A 22,629-nucleotide genomic window follows, 5' to 3' on the forward strand; every position below is an offset into this window, starting at 1 on the left:
AAAAAAAATAAAAAAATATCTTCGAAAGTAGAAAGTAGGAGCTAAGTTCCCCACCTCTAGAGTAGAATGGATTCCTGCGCTGGGAGTTTTGGAGGGAAGAGGTGAGAGCTAACGTGGTATCACCTCTCTGAGAAAGGGTCTCTATGTTTACTTCATGTGCTCAGCCCTGGGATGGCAGCAGCAAACCACCATAGGTCTGTGGGATTTGAAAGCCAACAAAACTTATGCCCCATATCTCCTGGATAGAGCTTAGAGCCACAAGACCCCAGTAAAGATATGAGATTCCAGTAAAGGCACAAGACTCCAGTAGGTGACTTCGGGCAGGCACAGGGCCTTGGGAAGTTAGACTTTACTATGTTTCATGAGCATAGAAGAAATTGCTGCCTTAGGTGTCTAGGGAAATAGGACTTTAAATAGGCTCACAGTTTTCCACAACCCAGGGTAGTGGAAAAGCAGTAAGATGATTTCCAATCTCCAAGGGCAGCATGGAGGTAGGAAGGGAACTCACATGGGACTAAAGCTCAATCTGGCTGAGATTTGCTTACACAGACAATCATTATCTTACGGTTTCAGAACAGAATGTGAATACTATTAGCATAGGCCTAGGCAATTATAAGAAAAAAACAAGGCAGGTGGGGAAGTGGTGATGAGAGGAAGATATACTATTTTCTTTTTACAAGTAGTCCATTGATGCTGTAATTGATTTCAATTGATTTCAGCTTCTTAATGCTTGTCATGATTTCTTAATGTTAGACATCTGTGATTATTGCTGTATTCTTAGCATCTAGAACAGAGCCTGGCTCAATATTTATTGAATGAATGAATCCATACAATTCCTGCATCTTTGGGTTTTTGTTCATTTTTTTAAATGAATGTCACAAGTGTGATTCCCTGGGAAGCAGACCCTGACATGGAGTGTAATGAGCTTAGATTTTATTAAGGAGTGCCTTTAGGATCAACATTTATGGAAGGAAAAAGAGGAAGCAGGTTTGCGCAGAGTTGGAGGTTCAGCTACATTGCGGGCCTAAGCACTGTCTCCCCACAGGGACCTCCAGAGTGAGAGGAGCTCTTCACAGTTGTTCCAAGATAGCTGGGCTTTCATATTCCTGCATCAATTAGTCACTGATGTCGGCTGCCACAGGAGGGGGCATGGCCTTGGACCAGATGACCTCTGCAATGAGGCAGTCCTACCGGGGCTGACAACTGGAGGCAGTTTGCCAGTGGCACTCCCTACAGCTGGGGCAAGAAGTCTTTCATTGAAGAGAGATCTTGGCAGCATATGACTTCTACCCCATGAGGTAGAAGTTAAATTCCTTGTTTGAGGTGATACACCTTGGATCCAAACTTAGTTTTGTCTGACTCCAGAGCCCATAACCTTAATAGATTTGCTTTACATGTTAATGTAAACTCTTTCCTAAACTGGCAAGGGTTAGATGTGGGAGTTATTCTGAGCCTGCTCGGTTATTGCAAAATGCAGGTCAAGGTGAAGGACTTTTGTACACTGACTCCCATCCATCCAGAAGCACCCAGTGTTCCGCTCAGCTGGGAGGCCCGCGGAGGCAGTGCTTTGTATTGAATGATACGACCAACTGGTAATTGCTACTGTTACTAAGATCACGGTTTGAAATTGCTGCCCCCCTATGTTGCTACCAAGTTGGTATTCCCTAAAATATGATACAGTCAGATAACACTGATTAAGCTCAGCTTGAATTGTAGAGTATATTAAAGTAATTTAATCTATGGCCATAAAATATTTATTAAATCAGTAGTTTGCAAAATGTGGTCCCTATTCAACAGAATCAACACCACCTGGGGACCTTCTAGAACCTGAAATTCTCTGGCCCCCTGCAGACCTAATGAGTCAGAAACATCAGAAGTGGTAGGGCCCAGGTGATTCCAGTGCATGCTAGAGGGTAGGAACTACTGGAATACATGATAATGATGATTAGTAGGAAAAAAACAACCTGGGTTTGTATTAATAATTAGCAAATAAACTGTATAAATATTCTTTTAAAAATGGTTTGTGGAACTACTACTCAAGTCAAGAAATAGTATGTTGCCAGCACCTTAGATGCCTGTTTGTCTCTTCTCACACCCGAGAGCAAACACTTTGTTTTTATTTTACACTTTTAATATTCAGGAATACATCTCCAAGTGCACGTTTTTGAAGTTTGTGTAAATAAAATAGTATTTAATAATAAATATAAAAATGGTTTGAATATTTTCTCTATTGTGTTCATAGTATTTCTTTCACATAATGGACCTTCCCATCCAAATGATCCCAACTTCCTAATTAGTAAGGTCTGAATTAATGAAAATTAAAGATTACCTCCCTGGGGACTAATGGATATGCAAGTTGAGTGTGGCCGTGCCCCACTGACAGCAGCTTGACTATTTACTCCTCCCTACCAGGAGATTAATGGGATCTAAATTGAATACTTAAATATATAAAACCACTCATGTAATGGAAGCATTGTTAAGCAAGCCTTCCTTAAATTTTTTTTTGTTGAAAATATTATAAAATTGGTGTCTAAATCCCAGAAGTCAATGGGCAATCTTGAAAAAAATCACTTAATGCGCCTGTTGGGAAAATAATAACTGGCACTTAACATGTCACAGGTGGTGTGAGTAGCTTTAACTCCTTCACTAGAGGATTATGTGAAGTAGTTCTTTCATGTTGAAATATATGTTTACAGGAAAGTGAGTTTAAATCGATTGCATGCTATAAGCAAAAGTGTGTCTCCCATTTCGATTCATTTATTTTTAAGAAACACTGAAAACTTGAGGGAAGGTACTAAACTCTGTCAGGCAGTAGGGAAGGTGCAGGTGGATGTCTCGACCTGTATCACTACGAGCTGTGTGGCGATGTGAGATGGGTATGCGCGTGCTAGGTGAGGAACAGTGCAATGAATGGGAAAAGAGTCCCAGTGAGTGGGGCAGTTTGTGCAATAGGAGACTTTTGGGGAGCCCGGCAGACGGGACTTGTTGGGAAACGTACTTGTTGAAAAGTTGGAGTTTTACAGTGATGACACTAAGTCATCCAAGGAAGGATAAATATGTTTCAATTTTGTACTATAAATGTATATTTATAGAAAGGTTTCCATTTAAAAAATCAGCTAACATAAAATCTGGCCAGTTCAAAGATTAACCATCCCACCTTGCGAACTATTTGGATAACTTTGTTATCCAAGTAACTACTTTCCTGAGTGATCCAGACAGCTGATGAGGTTTTAATGAAGATTCTAGTGTTGAAGTAGGATATTTCTAATATTCTAGTCTCATGAAGACTCATAAGATTAGGTAGATTAGCAAATACTCAAATTCTGGCCTACTCATTATGTCTTGTATTTAAAATATTTTACCATCAAGATTAGGAAAAAAAGTTCATCAGAAACACATGCTAATATTTTGCTGGCTATATTGTTTGTTTTTGCATGCATTCATCCAATAAACATTTGGTTTCTTACAAAGTCCCTTAGAAATTCCCCTTGCATTCAAGATCCCACTCTGCTATATGATTCCTCTTATCATATGAGAATTTAACAGAATTTCAGAGGAGTTAGCTGAAAATATTCCATGTGCATAAATTTATTTTAAATTTTATTGCATCACATTATACAAGCATTAAACATGGCTTCATGTTGATGATTATTTAAATGTGAAAATTCATCATTCATGTCAGTACTTTTTGGCTATTTACAAGTAAGGAATTTCTATGTACTTTATATATCTCTGTATTTGTATGTACATATGTAGGAATACATGACTATACATATGTACACACAGAAATACATCTATGGCCATACACATAGCTATAGATATGTCATATACAATAATCTTTTCAGAAAGATCTGAAATTAAAAAAAAAAGGAAAGAAAAAGTTGTAAACAGGGTCTTGTCTGTGTCGTTGGTGACATGGAATTAGGACCATATGATGACATTCTAGGAATGTGTGTCCAGGTGTCCAAATACCCTTTTTAGCCCAGTGTCTGTAAAATTCACACAGGATAGAATGCAAAAAAGGTAGCAAACAGGCTGAAAAACAGGCCCAGTATACAAGTTCCCCTTGGTTTTAAAAACTTGAGAATGTAACTGCCCATAATGTGCATGCTTGCTTGGTCAAGAATGGTCTATGGATAGATAGCAATTGTGTGCTGGACTGCAACGTGACTTCACAGCAGCAGGACTCCAACGCCAGCCCTCCACTGGGTGCGGACGCCTCGCGGCTGCCAGTGTCTGCAACATGCACTGCGGTTGCATTTTTAGTCATTCACTTGAATGTGCTTTTGCACAGCTGGGAGAAGTAAACGGAATTCAGGTCCTTGGCCTGGAAAGGAACTATTATCTGGAAAGAGAAAGGACGGCGTTAAGATCCTATATGCACACAATCGCTTAACAACATGATGTGAATAGTTTGTACTTACCATCATCAAAGAATTTGTAACTCCAAACTGAGTCAGGTACGGCATAAACATTATCATGCCTGTTTTACAGATGAACAGACTGAGTCAGAAAGCCAGTCTGAAGCAACGCGACATCCTGCCTACTGTTGGGGAAATAGGGACAGAGAGGTAAACACTATCCTTTTCAAGCTAAAACTAGAAATGGGCTGGGTGTGGTGGCTCAGCCCTGTAATCCCAGCACTTTGGGAGGCTGAGGTGGGAGGATCGCTTGAGCCCAGGAGTTCAAGACTATCCTGAGCAACATAGCGAGATTCCCGTCTCTAGAAAAAAAAAATTAGCTAAGTGTGGTGGCATGTGCCTGTAGTCCCAGCTACTTTGGAGGCTGAGGATCCTATCAAGAGATCACTTGAGCCCAGGAGTTCGAGGTTATGGTGAGCTATGATTGCACCACTCCACTCCAGCATGGGTGACGGAGCAAGACTCTATCTCTAAAAAAAAAAAAAAAAACAAACTAGAAATGGTCTCTTTGGGAAGAAGGTAACCAGTAGTGGTGAGGCCAGAAGAAACTCCCGACTGGTTACCGCCCTACAGTCCAGGACATCCCCCAGGTATGGATACTGCCGCCGCTGCACTTTGGTCTCTGGCCGCTGGAGCTCTCAGGAACAATTTTCTTCACTTATGTTTGCCTCCCACCCCACCCCAAGCCTCTGGACACAGTCAGCCTTTCTCCTCCAAAGACTGACAAGAGCCAGAGAAGAAGTGATCAGAATGGGTGTGGGGGCCAGAAGCTTGAAGCAAATCACAGAATCCCAGAAGGTTAAAGCTGGTAAGGTTTTTAAAGTATTGCTTAGTCCAACTTCTTCACTTTTGCTAATGTGGAAACTGAATCCACGTGAACGTCCCACATCATACAGACACAGACTGGAAAAGCCAAGTCTCGAATCAGGAGGACTATAATACGACGCTTAACAATAATACAAATCCCGCACGGTATTCTCCAGCTTACTTTATTGCGTAGTAAATGTCCCACATACATTCCCTTCCTTGAGCTGCATATTAACTCTGCCAAACAGGCAGGCTCAGAAAAGTCAAATAATTTTCTTTGCCAAGGTAACATAGCCAAATAGCAGATCTGGAAAATAATAAAATTACTAAGTCGCAAAACATTTCTGGCCTCTAAAGCTTACTCCGGAATTGACAGCAAAGCTAGTATTCAACTATATATGACTTTTAACCCTGTGGGGTCTTGGTTATTTCCTCCAAACCCACCTCATACCCAACTCATAATAACCTTCTGGACTCCAAACATGGATCTGGGTTGAGACAACTTTACTAACTTAACAACAAACATTTCTGCAGATAGCACTGCATCTTAACCTATAGGAAAAGTGAAAATCATACTTTTTTTCTATATATCTCGCTTTTCTTTTGGAGGCCAAATTTTGAAAAATGTCTTCAAGGTTTTCAATTAAGTGGTGAAGAGAGAATCGAAGGGCAAGGAAGGCAAATGAAATTCAGTAATAAAATTAGACTCACAGAGTATCAGAATGAAGAGCTCATCTAAACATTTCATCACTGAGGAAACAGGCCCAGAGAAGTTAAGTGATTCGTCCAAGGTCATACAGCTAATAATTAACTTGCTAGAGAGAAAGTTTCAGAATAACTTTCTGATGGGCTGTGTGGGAATATTATGAAGCTTTCTTACAATGTATTCAGTCTTAAGCCATTGAACTACTAATTGAACATGCATTTAACAGGAGCCATGCGCCTAACACTGTGCTAGCCAGTTGGAAGAATAAAATTACAATCCATAGAGCTTTCCCTAAAGATGCTTAGATGGTGTTGGGGAATCCTGATAACTATTTGAAAATCATAAATTAACACTACAGATAAGTATATTTTAATACATGTGGTACCGATGGCAGTAACCAGAGACATTTAGAAGGAGTAAGTCTCAATGAGCTGATGAGTCTGAGGAAACCTCAGAGGGTATAGTGTGACATGGATCAGCCTAGGAGGAAACAGTGAATGAGTGATGGAGGGAAGCCCATCAGGGGTGAGAGGAAAGGCTGACTTCGACCAGAAAGGAGGGGCGTGTTTCCCTGAGGGTATTAAAGAGAACAGCCTGGCTGGAGTATAAGGGAGAGAAAGGTTTAATTTCAGGGCACACCTGGACCAACTCATGAAGACCTTGACTGCCAGGCCAGAGTCTGTCAAGGAGGCAGGGAAGAGTTGCAGGAGGTGTGTGGGAGGGGAAGATCAAGCTACATTTGCAATTATCAAAGAAACAAGCTGGTCTTTAAGGAGTTTATTTTGATCCCTGTTTTTGCAACCATGGCGAGCTTTGTTTCAGGAAGTCGAAATCACCCTCTCTCAACCTTGGAGTGGTTTCAGGTCCCGGGTACCCCCCTCACCTACCTGGTCACGGCCACTCGTTGTGGTGCGCTTTCCCATTTTTCTTCCTCTCCTTTCGTTCCTTTTGGAGACGTTCCAGTTCTGCTTCATACATCATCTCCTGAATCAAGTACTTTTCTCTTCTCATTCGATCCCTTAGGTCTTTTGGGAGGTCTGGGATCAGATATGAAATGAGGTGCTTTATACAAAATACGAGGTGCTAAAAACACAGAGGAGAATGCAACAGAGTCAGGTCGATTGTCCATCCTTAGTCTGAATGAGCTTTGGGAGTTGGCTCAAGAAGGACATGGAGCCTCTGGGGTATCTGGAAAGTGGGATGGGGCCAGGGGAGGTGTGTGTAATGAAAGAAGATCAAGAGGTAGGTGAGATTTGAACTTGGTGTGATGGCACCACCTAGGGACTAAGAACAGGAGTCAGGAAGGAACGTGGGGAGGAATGGTCAGAGAATTCAGAGGAGGGCCAGAGAACACGTACTGTGGAATCAGAAAACCCGGGTGTGAATCCCAGCTCACTAGCTTTTACAGCTTAATACCTGTCTGTCTACCTGAGGGTGAGTCATTTAACTTTTCTGAGCCTCATTTCGTTCATCTATAAAATGGGTATTATTGTGAGAATTAGAAGAAAACGTTCAAAAATGCTTTGTAGACTGCCGAATGCTTTACAAATCTTTATTGTAGGAATTATCAGTGGGCCTAGGGAAGTGATCATTTCAGGAAGAAACTTTTTTCTTTTTGGTAAACTCACAAATTCTTTACCTGAAATATTCATAGCTGGAATTTTAGAATCACTGTCATTTCTGTTCAACTATATCCTGGTAACCAATAAAGTACCAGATACAGATGATAATATAAAGCCCTTACAATTCTAAAGTACTAAATAAAGACTAAATCATGTTCAAATGATACTGCTAAGTATTCTTCATTTTATACAAAACTTGATAAATTTGATGATGCATGGATGGCACATGATTCTGCCAATTATGAAGCTTTTCTGTGTATTTCTAGTATTTTAAAGTAGTTATGACAAAATATTGAAAAGAAGTGAAAAGTTCTAATTGAAAAGCCAAATAATAACTTACTGCGACCCATTATTTTATTTTGTCTGAAAAACTTTAAGACAGTGGTAGGTTAAAAATATCCCCTTTAGGCTGGGCATGGTGGCTCCTGCCTGTAATCCTAGCACTTTGAGAGGCTGAGGATTGCTTGAGGCCAGGAGTTTGAGACCAGTTTGAGCAAGAGTGATGCTCTGTCTCTATAAGAAATAGAACAATTAGCCTGGCTTGGTGGCGCACGCCTATAGTCCTAGCTACTCGGGAGGCTAACGTAGGAGAATCACTTCAGACCAGGAGTTTGAGGTTGCAGTGAGCTATGATGACGCCACTGCACCCTACCCTGGGCGACAGAGTGAGACCCTGCCTCATTTAAAAAAAAAAAAAATCTCCTTTAAAGAGTGTCTAAGTCATTGATAAGCTAATTTCCAGGGAAAAGCAACTTAATATTGCTTTCTCTTGGTTCCCTGAAATGAAGGTAAAAGCAGAGAATAGTCTTTTGGTCCAAGCCAAGAGGTAACCTTGGCTTGCATTAATATGGCTCCAATAAATGTGACAAGAGATGAAATTTCCATTTATGACTAGAGTTATAGAAATGTATCCCATTTATATAGCAATTTTCTTAAAGACTGAAAGAAAATAGATTATATATTTTTATTGACATATAATATAGAATATTATAATACTAGGTAGATTTTACCTTATGATTGCATTTTGGGTCTTAGATAATGAAAACTTTTTTGTGTGCTTGAATGCAATGAATGTCATAGTGCTACACACCCAGAAGTACCACTTATCATACCCAGTCCAATGTTTCTCAAATTATGGTCCTTAAACACCTGTGTCAGAATCACCTTGGAGTGCTTGTGAAAAGCAAGTCACAGACATGATATATCAGAATCTCTGGGATGGAAAAATGCAGTTTTAGAACTATGTTTAAGAACTACGTTTAGAACTAAGTTTAAGAACTGTGACCCTAGAGTATTAAATTTAGGACCAATGAGTTCTGACTTGTCCATTTACAACCAGCAATGGACTTTCAAATATTTCCTGGAAAATCAAACGTTTCAATTAAGGAAAAAAAAAAGAGGTAAAGGAGAATTTACATAATGTGACTATACCACTTCTGGAAGTAGATCATCACATTCAAAGTCCCCACCACTTATTTTTATTCATTACTCCTAGTGACTTCGTTACGTTAAGGGAAATAAAGGATGTGGTTGAGAAAAGTTACCTCAAACACAATGATAAAAGCCAGTCGAGCTGCTAGGACGTGCCAGAACTGCAGCGTGTAGCCGTAGGGCACCAGTGAATGAGGAGAGTCCCGGTAGTCCCGGTATCTGTGAAGACACAGGAGAATGCTGCGTTGCAAACTCTGATTTTTCTAATTGCCGACTGTCTTCCATTCCCACCATGTAGTCCTCATTCAATGGGAGAGAAGTCTGAAAAGTTTCTCTCTACTAGGTATCTGTCATTTTATTTGTCTGGCATTTTCTTCTTCTGATAAAAGAATATCTCTTCTCTGTTGAATCATCCATATGGGTTGGATTGGGCTTGCCCCCTCCCTGATCCCAACTCAAAAGATGAGCCAGACCTGAGCAGTGAAACTCATCACCAGGACTTCTGCTAGAACTGTCACTTAGCAACTATCACTAAGCCCACAGAAGCTGTCACTTAGCAACTATCACTAAGCCTGTAATAGCCGCCGGCCATCGCAAACTGTATGGAGAGAGACTGAGGCCGCCTGAGAAGGAAGTCAACAGAGCAAAGCAGAGAGTCACTGTCCTCTTGGCTTCTGGTCACTACTAAAGTTCATATCACCCCTTAACTCTCCCAGTTACCTAACCCCACAAATTTCTTTTTGGTTGAGTGAGTTTATACTGGATTTCCACCACTTGCCATGAAAGCCCTTCCTAATGTGTTCTCCAGCCATCACTTTTGAGTCAGCATCAAATTGCACAAATGTTCACTGACCACCTGTTGATTAGGGGCCAGGCACTAACCTAGGAACGTTAATCCATGTCACCCCATTTTATCCTTATAGGTACCATTACTATTACCACAGGTGGGAAAACTGAAAAGTGACTTGTTCAATATCAGTCTTTGAAACCAGTATTGGAACCCAGTGTTCTTTTCATTAGCTCCAAAAATGTAGAAATCTATAAATACTGGTTATTCTAATAGTTCTGCTGTGAAGACATACCAAATTCCCTTGTCTAAATAAAAGTTATGACTATTCAGGTTCTCATATAAGACATTACTTACCTTTAAGGTCGGCACTGATTTGCATAGGAGGATACAGGCTAATTTCCTATGCCAAGTATCTTTGAAATGTATCAAGGACTACAAATACATGAGCTGTCACCATTTTCCTCATCATGACAATCATCATCTTAATTATAATTAGTGTGTATGGGTATGTAGTAATAATGTATCATGATTATTTTGTCATTAAAGTGATATTTATGATGAGTACCTGGTGCTGAAATTAAGAATGAAACTGTTAGTGCCTTAAAACTGCTGGTTCTCTCTATGGTGATGAGGGTTAGGTAACTGTGTAAAACACTGTTCTTTCCAATACATGGCTATAGGTCCAATACCTATGCATGGAATTTTAGGAAGAATAATTTTATTCAGGGCTAAAACTGTACGTGTACTATTCTAACCTCCATTTACTTTTTGCAGAGTACAGCTAGTTAAGAACCAGGAATTGTGTTTTCCACAATTAAAATAACAAATGTAATTCCTTTGTTCATCTTTAACTATCTATATTTCAGATATAATCCAAGTAAATATTCTAGAGGGACAATAGCAGTATGATTTTTATTGTATATAGGGTTGGTTATTAGACAAAGGTATATTTATAAAAGGAGGGACCTGAAATTGTTTCAAGAGTCATCTTCACCGATTCCTTAAACTTTTTACACAACAGTGTTCACTAACACTGAGAACTCTTTTCTGCACATCAGTTTTCCCTGTCAATAACATTAGGGTCTCTCCATCTCACCCTGTTGGAAAATTTTACGCGCTTGCTCTGTTCTACTCTGAGTTTGCAGATGACTGTTGCAAGTGGAGCTCTCAGTTCTTGCTCTAGACTGTCCTCGACCCCACCGGCCTTTGCCATCAGGCGGAGGCTTGGGAGAGGGCCACACGCAGATGTCATTTGTGCCCTGCTTCTCTGCTTTTGATGTGGTGCTATTTATTTGCAAAACAACTGCAGCTGCCTATTTTCTGGAACTTATACAAAGAAAACACTTCCCTCTGCTGCTGTAGAGACAGCCATGGAGCCAAGTTCCAAAGCTATTAAAATCAAAATTCTACTGCTCTAATCTTTTAGTCCAGGACCTTTGAAGACACTAAGTAGTCCGTCTGGTGGCATTAATGTTTGGAGAAAACTTTTTCAAGTGACTCAAGAGTATTTTTTTGAAAGTGATACTTTTAATTTCTTGGCTTCAATTTTACATGTGGGAGGGCGGGGTGTTTCCCTTTTGGCTTAAGTTAGTGCATCCCCTAAAGCTGCTTCTATTTCCCAAGAAATGGAGAAGTGGATGACTGGCCTGCAAGGATTATGTTCCTAGCACCAGGTGTAGTGCTATATATAATTTATTCTGATTTTTAAACTGCGAAAATAAAAGTATATGGACATTTGAAAGAATGATAGCTGAACCTTGCATATATCCCCCATTCAAGATAAGACAGAACATGATCAATGGTTTAGAAAGAAATGCCTTGGTTTATTGCCAGCTATCCCAAGAGGTAGCCCCTATTCTAATTTCTGTGACAACCACCTCCTGTTTTTCTTTATAGTTTTACCACCTAAGCAGGTTTTCCTAAATAAAATAGCATTAAGTTTTTCTGCTTTGAACTGTGTAAATGGAATCATACTGTATGTGTTTTTCTGTGATTGCATCTTTAATTATTATCCAATATATTTTTGGGTTCTCAATTCTATTCCATTTCCTGTTTATCCATTCCTGTGACACTGCCACATTGATTAATTACTATAATTTCATACTATGTCTTAACATAAGGGAAATCTCTTACATCTATTACTTCCCCTATCCTGAATTTCATTCTTATCATTAACATATATGTATATATCTATATACATTTGCCCGAATATTATACTATTTAGTTTTGTTTGTTTTTGAACTTTATAGAAAGGATATTTTACTGTATGTAGTTTTGGGGGAACTGCTTTTATTCACTATCACGTCACTCAGATTCATTCATACTGTTGCATGTAGCTCATTTATTTTCATTGCTGGATAATAGTCTGTAGTGTGACTATATTAGAGTTGTTTCATGTAATATATATTTAGATTTACTCATGGGCTGGTCATTTCTATATTTTCTCCGACCTTCCCTAACCATAGAAGGCCTTGGAAAACAAAGCTCCAGCCCACTCAGTTCAGCAAATTGCCTTTGGGTAAAGTTGGTTGCAAGGCTCTGTGTACCAGTCTAAGTTCTGCCTTCGTTTAGTTTTGGCTTTACAATATCAAATTTTCTTCCCAGATCATCGATGCATTTTAGATGTTTTTAAAATTTTCTCTACATGTTTATGTATTTTAAGCCTGAGAGCTGATCTCGGTGTCTCACCTGCTATATGACTAAAAATAAAAGTCCCATGTTTCTACTTTTCATGATGGTATGTGTGTATGCGTGTATACCACAATTTAAAAGCTTTGAATAAACCTGAAAATGATATTTTATCTTATTTTTAATTGAAATTTTAAAAATATTTTCTTTAGGGAAGTTTTAATAAAAAGGCTAAACAAAACCATCATAATTCAAATTAATGATGACATCAACAATTCCATTCATATTCATAATCTATGGAATGTACTTTTATGCCAGTATGTGAAACAGGCAGGAAGAATTATGAGTCAGGAAGGAAAAGAGGAGAAAAGCTCTGTATTTTATCTTATTTTCTAATGATTACAAGGTTTTTACCTTTAAATAATAATTGGCATTTGATTTTGAATCATTTTATACTTGGAATCCTATACACCTCTAACAATGTTTACTAAATGATTTCATGTGTGAAATGGTCTGGACAAGCAAGTGGAAAATCTCCTGAAGGAAACGTCCATTGTTGTTGTTTGATTGCTTACTCTTCCAACAGGGAGCAGTACTGGGTTATATTCCAGCCACTCTTTCTCCTCATTTTACTTGTTCTTCCATGTGGGAGAAGGAAATAGGCCATCTGATGAGATCTGACAGCCAATGAGACACTGGGAACTTGGTATGAGTGTTTCAAGGGGGTGGGGAGTGTGCTGTCCCTGCATAGAAGCAGGGACCACCTGGCTTCTCATATCTCTCTTGTCCTCTTGGACCTGCCCATGCCCAGGGTCAGTGGGGTCTATGCCTCTCTTCCTCACACAGTGAGCACATAGAGTCACCTGTTCTAGCAGGCAGGACAAGCCAGTTTCTGCTCTCTAGGATCTAGTTACTTACACTGGGGCTAAGTGGGTAAATATGGGCTACTATTGTTCCAAATATCTAGTTTCTGTGCCTGTGCCCATGTCTTTGAAAAAACAATTACAGGCAAAGGAAAGAAAATGGGCAAAGAAAATAGATTATTTTCCAGCAAGTAGTTAAGAGGTTAATTTACAAAAGAATGATCATTTGATTTTCCTTCACAGAAAGCTAAAAATCACTATCCATAGGCATGATTTATTAAAGAAAGAAAGAACTATGTTGGAGCCTCACTATTATGACTCTCTCCAGAGTCCCTTCCAGGCCAGGGTGGCATGTGGGGAGTATATATCCATGTTATTGTCACCTGTAATAATGAAGCTACCTGAGAGAACACAGCAATGAAAGGTGGGAGCCTTGAATTCTACCTATAGCCTTGCTGTTTCTCTTTAGACAAATCAATTGCCATCTCTGGTCCTCAGCTTTCCCTTCTGTAAAATGAGGGATTGAGGTGGATTGTTACAAAGGTCCCTACGTCAAAGGGTCTAGGACTCCATGGCTGTCCTTTGTCATGCTTTTATTACAGAGAGAACATAAAATGTCCTCATGGGAAATCCACAAAATTATTATAACATCAAAGTTTTAACAGAAAAGGTATTAATATCATTTGAACTGAATTCAACAGCTGTAACAAGTAATCTCATGGAGCTTTTGGTAAATGGTTATACCATCTGTCAGATGGCATAATACCGCCTACCTTAGAAGATAGATGTGACCATTAAATGAAGTAACTGTTCCTGGCACATAGTAGGTGCTCAACAAATTCCCCTTCATGTGTTCTTGTGTGGATACACATCAAGAGGCACAGTTTAATTAGTTTCCTCTTTTAGAGAGAGAGAGAGAGGGAACAAGAATGTGCAGCAGAGGCAACTGTGGTGGAACCTTAACAGGTTGGGTCTCTTTGCACATATATCTGAGTTGTTCAGCCTTTGAAATGTGATGCTATACAATATGGGCAAGAGAGAGAAGCAGAACAAAAACAAGTGCCCTCAATAGCTGTTGCACAAACCACCTAGAGATTGTTTGTCCCTGAGTCCCTGGACCAGGCATATATCGCTTGGCTACTATATTTTTAGTTTTTCTTTTTAAACCAGCAGTTCTCAACTTTGACTGCATACTGATATCTGAGTTCTATTCCCTCAGATTCTGTTTTAATTAGTTTGGGTCTCAGCCTGGGCCAGAGAAGCTTTTAAAATTTCCCAGGCGATTTTAACGCATCGTTAAGGTTGACAACAACTGCTTTGAACCCTTTCTGCCAGCAGGGGCCATTGGAGCAAAGCCTCCCCACGTAGAGCCAGCCCAGCGCAGGCAGAGCCACGCCAAGAGTGCCACGCTCACCTGCAGTACTTGAGAGGAGTGCCCGAGAACTCACTGCCATCAGACTCGGGCTCAGATCGGTTTTCAAAGTCAGAAATCCGAAACACGGACAAGCTGGCATTCACATAGCCAACCATGCACCTATATGAGAAAACAAATTCTATAATTAGAACACCGATCACTTTCTCTGCATCTTTCCTAGAAGTCCCTGGGGTCCTCAGAGTCTGTAGCTGGCCCTGCTTTGTCACAAGCAGCCCTGGGCGTGTTCAATCAGGAACAAGTTATTCCTTTTGTTCCAGTTCTTTTTGAGCAGAATTGTCACACAGAACATCTCTACCCCAATTACTGCATCAGTGAAATAGGTTAAAGACAGCATTGCATGATGAGCATGAATTACATGTAAGTCACAGCTTCTTTCACTGACGACACACAAATAAACACATTCCCTCATCAATGTTATTTTACATATTTTTTTCTCAAAATGCCCCAAATATGACTGGTATGAACATGATCCCCTCCCTAACTCATGTGCCACACTGCAGTCATGCTAGACTATATTCCCTGAGTGCATCATATGCTTTCGTGCCTCTGCTCAAGTTGTCATTCTCTACCTCTTCCTTTACATGTGGACACAGTACTTATCCTTCAGTGGCCAACTGCAATGCCACCTTTCTGGGAAGACATCCTCATCCCCTCAGTCGGCATGACTCACTCCTTTCCTTCTCTCTGTGGCTATACTTAGTCCACAATTACCATAGAGCTTGTACTAGTGTTGGCAGCACACATGTATGTTTTCTCCTTTGGGCTGTAGTTTTTGGAGAGCAAACCAGGTGTCTTAGGTATTTTTGTATCCTAGGACCTAGGAGAGGCTCATGCAGTGCAGGAATCCAGCAAATATTGAATTCAATTGATTTGATTGGAGGGAAGCTAAAGTACCAGGAATTCTATTGATCATTCTAGATTGAATGAGTGGATAAAACCAATGGCTCTATCAATTATTCTATTAACAATTCCATTCAAGAAATAGTAGTTTTTATAAGTATGATAAAAAGTAACACTCTTAGAAACATCTTTTATGCATTGTCTTTAAACAGAGTTTTACATGCTGAACACTGTGGTAAACACGCACATTTACTGAAATAGCAATGTTCAAAATTTTGCATGAAATTATCACTCTTAGATACATCTTTCATAAATTTTTCTTTAAATAGTGTTTTACATGCAGAACATTATCTTGAGAACGAACTAGGAATAAAACTATTGTGTGGACTTCCCAGGGATAATAAGCTTCTTGAGCACACAGCCTACCTTCTGTACTGGGAGCAAGTACAGTACTAAAAGCTTAGGCTTTGGGGTAAAACCTTAGCTCTGCTGCTTTCTAGCCATGCAGTCTTGGCAACTTATATAACTTCTTTAAGTGACAAAGGTGCCCACCTCATAGGGTGATTGTGGAAATTACATGAAATGATGTCTGTATAGCATGCAGTACAATGCTTAGCTTATAATAAGATAAATGTGAGTGGCAATTATTCATTTTATTTCTTGCATCTAGCAGGAGGTCCATAAATCATTATTGATTGAATGAAGAAATCATGATCTTCAGATTCTCCTCATTAACATGTCTGGAGTGATTATCCCAAGCTGTTATTAATAGATGCTAGGCCAAAAGGATGACACAAACGTAGTTCTGAGAGCACATGGGTTCTGTGTGTCGTCTCGCTCAAGACAATCACTGGCTTTATCATGGCCTTAAAGAAAAATGAACCCAGCTGAAGAACCTATTTGTCAGTCACGGGTGAAACAAATGGTGAGTGGGTGTGTAACACGCCTTAATCTACTGGCAGCAGGCTCCCCTACCACTCGCTGATAGGGTAGTTGGCGTCATGTCTCCCTCGTCTATGAAATGTCTAGAACTTGACTTGAAAACAAATGAGGGCCTTGAGGACTATCAGCTGTCACAAAGAGGGAGCCGGTTTTAGCACTCTTTTCAGGAGTGGAGCAGTGGGAAGGGAAAGGTGCTCTAGAAACCGGCGAAGAACAAGCCCAGCATCGAAATGGAATATCCATGATGGCTCCCACACTCTCATGTCACAAAGCAGCCCCAAGCCTTTATTGAGATAAAAGCTGCTGTCCATTGGTTGCTCTGTTCAAAAACTCCATTGAGAAAATCTAAATTCAAGTAAAACACCTGTCTCATGGACAACACCTTCTCCCCAAAAGTAAAGACGGTGTATCTTTGAACCTATTTGTTAAGCGTATCCATGTAATGGCAGTCATAAATTCAAGTTGAAAATGTGTCTTTAATGGGTGGTTACTCCTTCCCTGTGCAAGGCATTAAATGTAGACCTAGTATGTAAACACATAGTTATCAGCTGTGGAAGTCTTCTTTCCATATCATTTCCATAACCAGGAAGATGGGGGACTGCTAATACCAAACTGTCTAGGCATTTTACTAATTCTTTTCACCATGATAGGATCTAAGCTATTGCCAACATCAAATAGTTGGGGCTGTCATCAATTCAGAAAAATGAGATTTCCCATATTCTGCTATATAAAGTTCAGCCAGTGGCTTCCATGTATCAACTCACTGACCTACTGTTAGAGCAGGAAGGTCACAGACAGCAGCGGATCCATGTCTATCACTCAGCTTACTGGCAGGAGCTCTATGTACCCTACTGTGACCCACCACCAGCAACCAGTGAGACAGAGGGAAGATGAGGCTACATGGACGATCAGGGAGAAGTGAGAGGTACCAAGGAAAAAAGCACTAGACAAAAGAAGGGTTTCTGTGAATATAAAGTTACAAAGTCCATTTTCTTAAAGGGCTGGCGTATGGCCTCTGAAGGCATATCCAAGAAAAGGAATTCAGAAAATGTCTTTTGTAAAAGTAGTGTTTGGATTAGGATGCATATCTCTTTCGAGTAACTTCGGAGAAGACCACATTCATTAAATGTGAGAATTCATTGCTTATTGTTTTCAATCCTTTAATACAAGAGAAAAAGATGAACCAGCAATCACTGTACTATCCCAAAGCCTAGAACTTTCTAAAATTTGACAATATGCTGATACTCTATGAGTGAAATCATTTCTAAATTGGAAAAAGAAAAAATCCGAAAAGTAATAGAGTGGCCAGTGGGGCAGAAAATAAAATTCATGAAGAAACATACACAAATGTAACTATTTGAAGATGCGAAAAAAGACCAGTGGATTAGAAGACAAAGGAAGTTGTATAAATTGAAAGTGGCAGAAGGTTCTTAATTCAAAGTTAAAAAATAAGAAAAGAAAAGGAAAAGAAAATCCCTGGACAGCCCAAAAAAACTGATTCAAGGAAGCTATAAGACATATTGTAATCACCATGAACATTGTCTTAAATCTAATTGGTTGTTAAAATTCTAAAGCTTTGATTTACCATCAACTGCATATAAATGTTCCCATATTAGTTTTTGGTTCACCCAAAAAATAAGACAGGTTTCACCATATTTGAAGTTAGAAAAGAATTAAAATGACCATTGGGACTTAAACCCCCGGGGGATTACTGTTAGAGGGGCTGGGCTGCGCAGTACAGGACGCAGAGCACCTGTGAGTCTAGGCTCTACCTTTGCGTGGGCTCCCACAGTTCCTCGGCCCTGTGATTGGGGACCTACCCTCTCTTAATCTTTTCCTGCTCCTCAAAGTGAGGATAGTAATGTATGTCCCACTCCCAGGGTTGTGTTGAGAACCAAATGTAAAAGATATATGAAAGTGGTTTGAGTGAAGGTAAGTTTTTTTTTTAGGCTAAACCAAGCACCATTGCAATTAGGAAGAAATGCCTGGGTAGTATAGCATCAGTCTTTAAATCTCTTTTAAAATGGGATATGCTCACTTAACATTGCTAGATAATTAGTATGTCATGGCCACATGGTTATTGTAGTGAAGAACTTTATAGAAGCCTTTCGGATAGCTGGATTGTAAATCTTTATCACATTCCTCAATCATCCAGGACTTAGCCCATTTATGAAGGATTAATAATGAAATTGGACCCAGTCCAGGTTTGCATAAATTCAGTTGATTTGTTCTGGCAGCACCTTACTCCTTGGAGTTGATCAAATTATTATACAATGGCTGCAGGGGACAAATTAATTTGGCCCAGACCAGTGACCCAGGAGGCAGAGCTGCTTGTATAAGGAGGCAGCAGCCCACGTAGGATGATTTCTGGGACATGAAGAAGACCCTATGACCCAAAAACACACTCTACTCTGATCTACAGACCTCTAAATGCCACAATTAGAATTTGATTTTGGCTTTAGCCAAACAGAGATTTAAAAAATATGTTAAGACTTCTTGTCCTTTTACCAAGGTACAGAAATGAAAGGTAGGGGACCCTGTTATAATTTTAGGGAAGCTTTATCTGACCAGATATACAGTGCCCTGGCCTCAGGAACCACTGAGGCAATGCCATAGAACTGAGCCCTCCAGAGCGTTCAGTCTACCCAATTTGCCTGGGGTAACATAGACACTGGTCAACTGAATGGCCAGGAAAAAATCATTCACTTACTTATTCCACAAATATTTATTTACTTAGTACTCACTGGGTACTCAGTACAGGGTTCCATATTTCCCATGTAAAATTTGCAGGGTCTACATATGATGAGACAATGTGAATCAGACTGTTCATTCACAAACAAACAAAAAAAAAAGAAACAACCACCAAACACAAATCATTTGGCTACACACACAAACAAACAAAACACATCTGAATGAAGACAGAGCAGAGGTCAAGGGATAAGGAAAATGGTTAACTGCTTCTCTCACATTGGACTCCATCTAAAACCTGTCTGACTTGTATGACCCCCGCCCCAAGCCTTCAGTAGATTAGGATGTGTCTTCTTTGGCTGATAATGTTATTGTTTCATAATTCCATCTTCCCTACCATAGGCCTCTCATCTTGGGCTTGTGTTCCATATCCCCCGGCGCAAAGGATTCTGTCTGAGTGTTCAATACCACACAATGGCTAGGAAATAGAGATTTCATAGTGGCTTTGCAGTGAACTTACTTTTGCCCAGCTTCTCCTTGGCCTGCACAAGGTCCGTACTTATACGCATACACCAAGCGAGGGATAAAGTCAGATGTTATCGCTATGACAAATGCATTTGTAATAACAGAGAGAATTCCAATGCCTTCAAGAATTCCATACCAAATTCCTATTCAAATAGAAGTATTTTATTAGTTCCACACACAACAGCAGAGGTAATAAGTATGAACACAATGGACGTAACTCATTTTCAATAGTCCTTTCGGTGGTTTTTTCCTTCATCTTTCCAAATACCGACACTTGCAACCAGGAGTGAGAATTTGCACTTGCAAACACCTTGGCATTGAAGGAGTTTCTGTGGAAGTGCTAATATGCTCATGACTTAATAGTCAGGATCAGACATAAGGCAGAAAATTCTGGTCAATGATAAGGCACCAAAGCACCATCTAAGATCAGCACACACAATGCCAGACTGGGAGCTCCTTAAGGGTACAAACAGGGTCCCTCCTCTTCATCTTTGTGGGCCCAGCCCCTGGCACACTGACCCAGGGTAGGTGCTCAGTGAATGTGTGTTTGTTTCATATGGAGGTTAAAAGACCACAGTGAGCAAGAGCGTCCACATTCGATTCTCTTCCACACACATTGGCCGAGTGCCTGCCTGCTCTGCACTAAGCACTGGATATAAAAATGAATAAAAATCTCTGATCTGAGCTGGCTCTCAAGAAGGCTGCATCTGACTCAACTCAGCATGTCTAGACAAAGATCAAGCTCATCTCTGTCATTAGAAAAACTAGATAACGCTTCATGTAAATCAGGCAATAGGATAGAGCAAAACAAAGTTAAGCAAGTGGAAGATCTATTTTAGAAAGGAAGTGATAATAAAGCAAAATTTTAGATTCTAAAGTCTTAAGATAGAAATAACCAAATTGAAAATTTATTTAAGCACAAATTTTCTAGCACTGGAAATTATAAACTTCCAAACAGGCAACTTTACTTCTCTTGTCTAATATTATTTAAAACTAATATAATTATTTTTTTACAAAAATCAGGTGAATCATTTTACATGGAAACTATAAATAAAAATCTAAAGTTGGTAGCTTTTCTTGTTTTATCCATCAGATGTTTAATATCTTTTGAAAAACATACCCCAATGCAACTTACCTATGTCTTTAGCCCTCGAAGCTAAAGGTCTCCTCCACTGTGTGACAAATTTGTAAGCATCAAGTCGAATTTCGATTATGTTATTCAGTAAGGCCAGAAGTGGTGCTAGGGGAAAAGCTGCCACAAAGATAGTTGTGAATCCAAACTGAAGAACTAGAGAAGAAAACAATAAAAAAGAACAGGCAGTATTGGTTTTCCACTGCTATTTTCAAAGGGATCATGATCTGACTATGTCATTGTCTTAAGCTCTATTTTTTCCAATACAAAAGCACAGGGGGCATCTCTTCCAGAAACATGGCCAGGAGACTGGAAGGAAAATGCTAAATGTGTTAATCATTGTTTTGTTGCTGTTAATTTCTAATAAGTTTTAAAAAGTAAAAATAGTAAAAAATATACAGTCATATACTGAGCCAAATACTTTTTTGGTCATCGTCACACTTAGCACCTGTGCTATGTGGCTCTTCACCCACCAATAGATGGAGGCATTCCCCTCTGTTTCACCCTTGGTTTTATTTTTCTCCTGACTACCCTCTTTCTTTGGGTGAATCCACCCACTCCCGTGACTTCATTATTGTCTCTTTGTAAGGATTCTTTTTTTTTGTTTGTTTATTTATTTATTTATTTTTTATTATTCCAGGGTTTTGTGAGGGTACAAACATTATAGTTACGCTTTATGTCTTTACTTCACCCAAATGCGAGTTAAAGGCATGCCCTTCCCTCCCTTCTTTCTCTATAACCCTGATTCTTCTCAGGGAATTTCCAGTGGTGTGTTGGTATGCTACAGAACAGCACTCTCCAAACTAATCTCTCAATCTCATCCTTCAACCTGTTCCTCCTTTCTCGTCCTTGCCCCACTTAGAGTAAAAACCAGGTCTCAGCTAGCTCAGCCTTCAGAACCATTAGCCTCCAACTCCTGACAACTACCCTTCAAAATGCATCTCCTTTCTCCGTCCTCTCCACTGTCCTTGCTTGAGTTCAGACTTGATTGTCTAACTGGCTTTTCTGTGTCCAAACTTTCACCTCCCTCCCCCATCACACTGCTGTCAATGTGCCAAAATGTTGGTTCAAGCCCATCACTCGTTATTTCCTTACACAAAACATTTCAGTAGGTTCTCATTGGCTATAGAATAAATCCCAAACTTTTCGCCATGCCATTTAAGGGTCTCAGTAATTTCACTCCAAGCAAACTTCCAAGCCTCATGTCCAAACAGACCCCACACTCCAGCAGGGTTTCCCAAACTAAACTCTAGTCTGGTCACATTTGACTTCTGGTTTTATGGGAACACATCGTATAAGTACTTGTGGTTTCCATCAATCCTCTGATGAAATTTTGTTCTTCTTTCAACGGTAAGCTCAAACGTACCCGACTGTGGAACTTTCTGTAATTGCAATGGACTATTGTCTCCTCTTGTACCTCCTATAACTCTGCTCATCCCCATAAAATTCACTTTGTCTTAATTTGATGGTTCTTTGCCCATCTTTTCCCCTCTTGCATTGGGCTTCATGAAAGTAGGAATGGCAACTTCTTTATGTTTCTATTTCCGACATACCCACTACAGGGGTTTTGTGTATGGAAAGGACTTGTTAGTCCCGTCAATCAACTGCTGATAAATGCTGGTGATTGACATAATTACAATGAACAAAGGCCAGGAAAGCAAAGAAAACCCATCAGGTAGAAATAAAACTATGAGAGATGATTCTTTCAATCACTGAGAGTACTGGATGTTATAGACAGAAAGATGTAAGACTCACTAAAGACTAGTTCTTTAAGGTTGTGCTTATAATGAAAATGATGC

At 39.8% G+C, this 22,629-nt stretch overlaps 1 protein-coding gene across 3 annotated transcripts in view; it reads right to left on the minus strand.

Annotated features, from left to right (window-relative positions):
- Nucleotides 1–3,561: 3,561 nt before the first annotated feature.
- The window catches only part of ANO4 (anoctamin 4), a 405,605-nt gene continuing 386,537 nt past the window's right edge, over nt 3,562–22,629 (minus strand). For 2 of the 3 annotated variants that reach the window (XM_012664004.1, XM_012664001.1), the window contains 6 exons: nt 20,834–20,986; nt 19,694–19,841; nt 14,683–14,802; nt 9,101–9,206; nt 6,822–7,017; nt 3,562–4,345 (listed from right to left, as the gene is read on the minus strand). In XM_012664004.1, the coding sequence (XP_012519458.1) occupies nt 6,826–7,017; nt 9,101–9,206; nt 14,683–14,802; nt 19,694–19,841; nt 20,834–20,986 (719 nt within the window). In that variant the 3' untranslated portion in view covers nt 3,562–4,345; nt 6,822–6,825. Of the gene's footprint in view, nt 4,346–6,817; nt 7,018–9,100; nt 9,207–14,682; nt 14,803–19,693; nt 19,842–20,833; nt 20,987–22,629 lie in introns of all 3 variants that reach the window. The other variant, XM_012664002.1, reaches the window with a different exon arrangement.

This window comes from Propithecus coquereli, unplaced genomic scaffold, assembly GCF_000956105.1.
Source record: "Propithecus coquereli isolate 6110/MARCELLA unplaced genomic scaffold, Pcoq_1.0 Scaffold85, whole genome shotgun sequence".
Classification (NCBI taxonomy): Eukaryota; Metazoa; Chordata; class Mammalia; order Primates; family Indriidae; genus Propithecus; species Propithecus coquereli.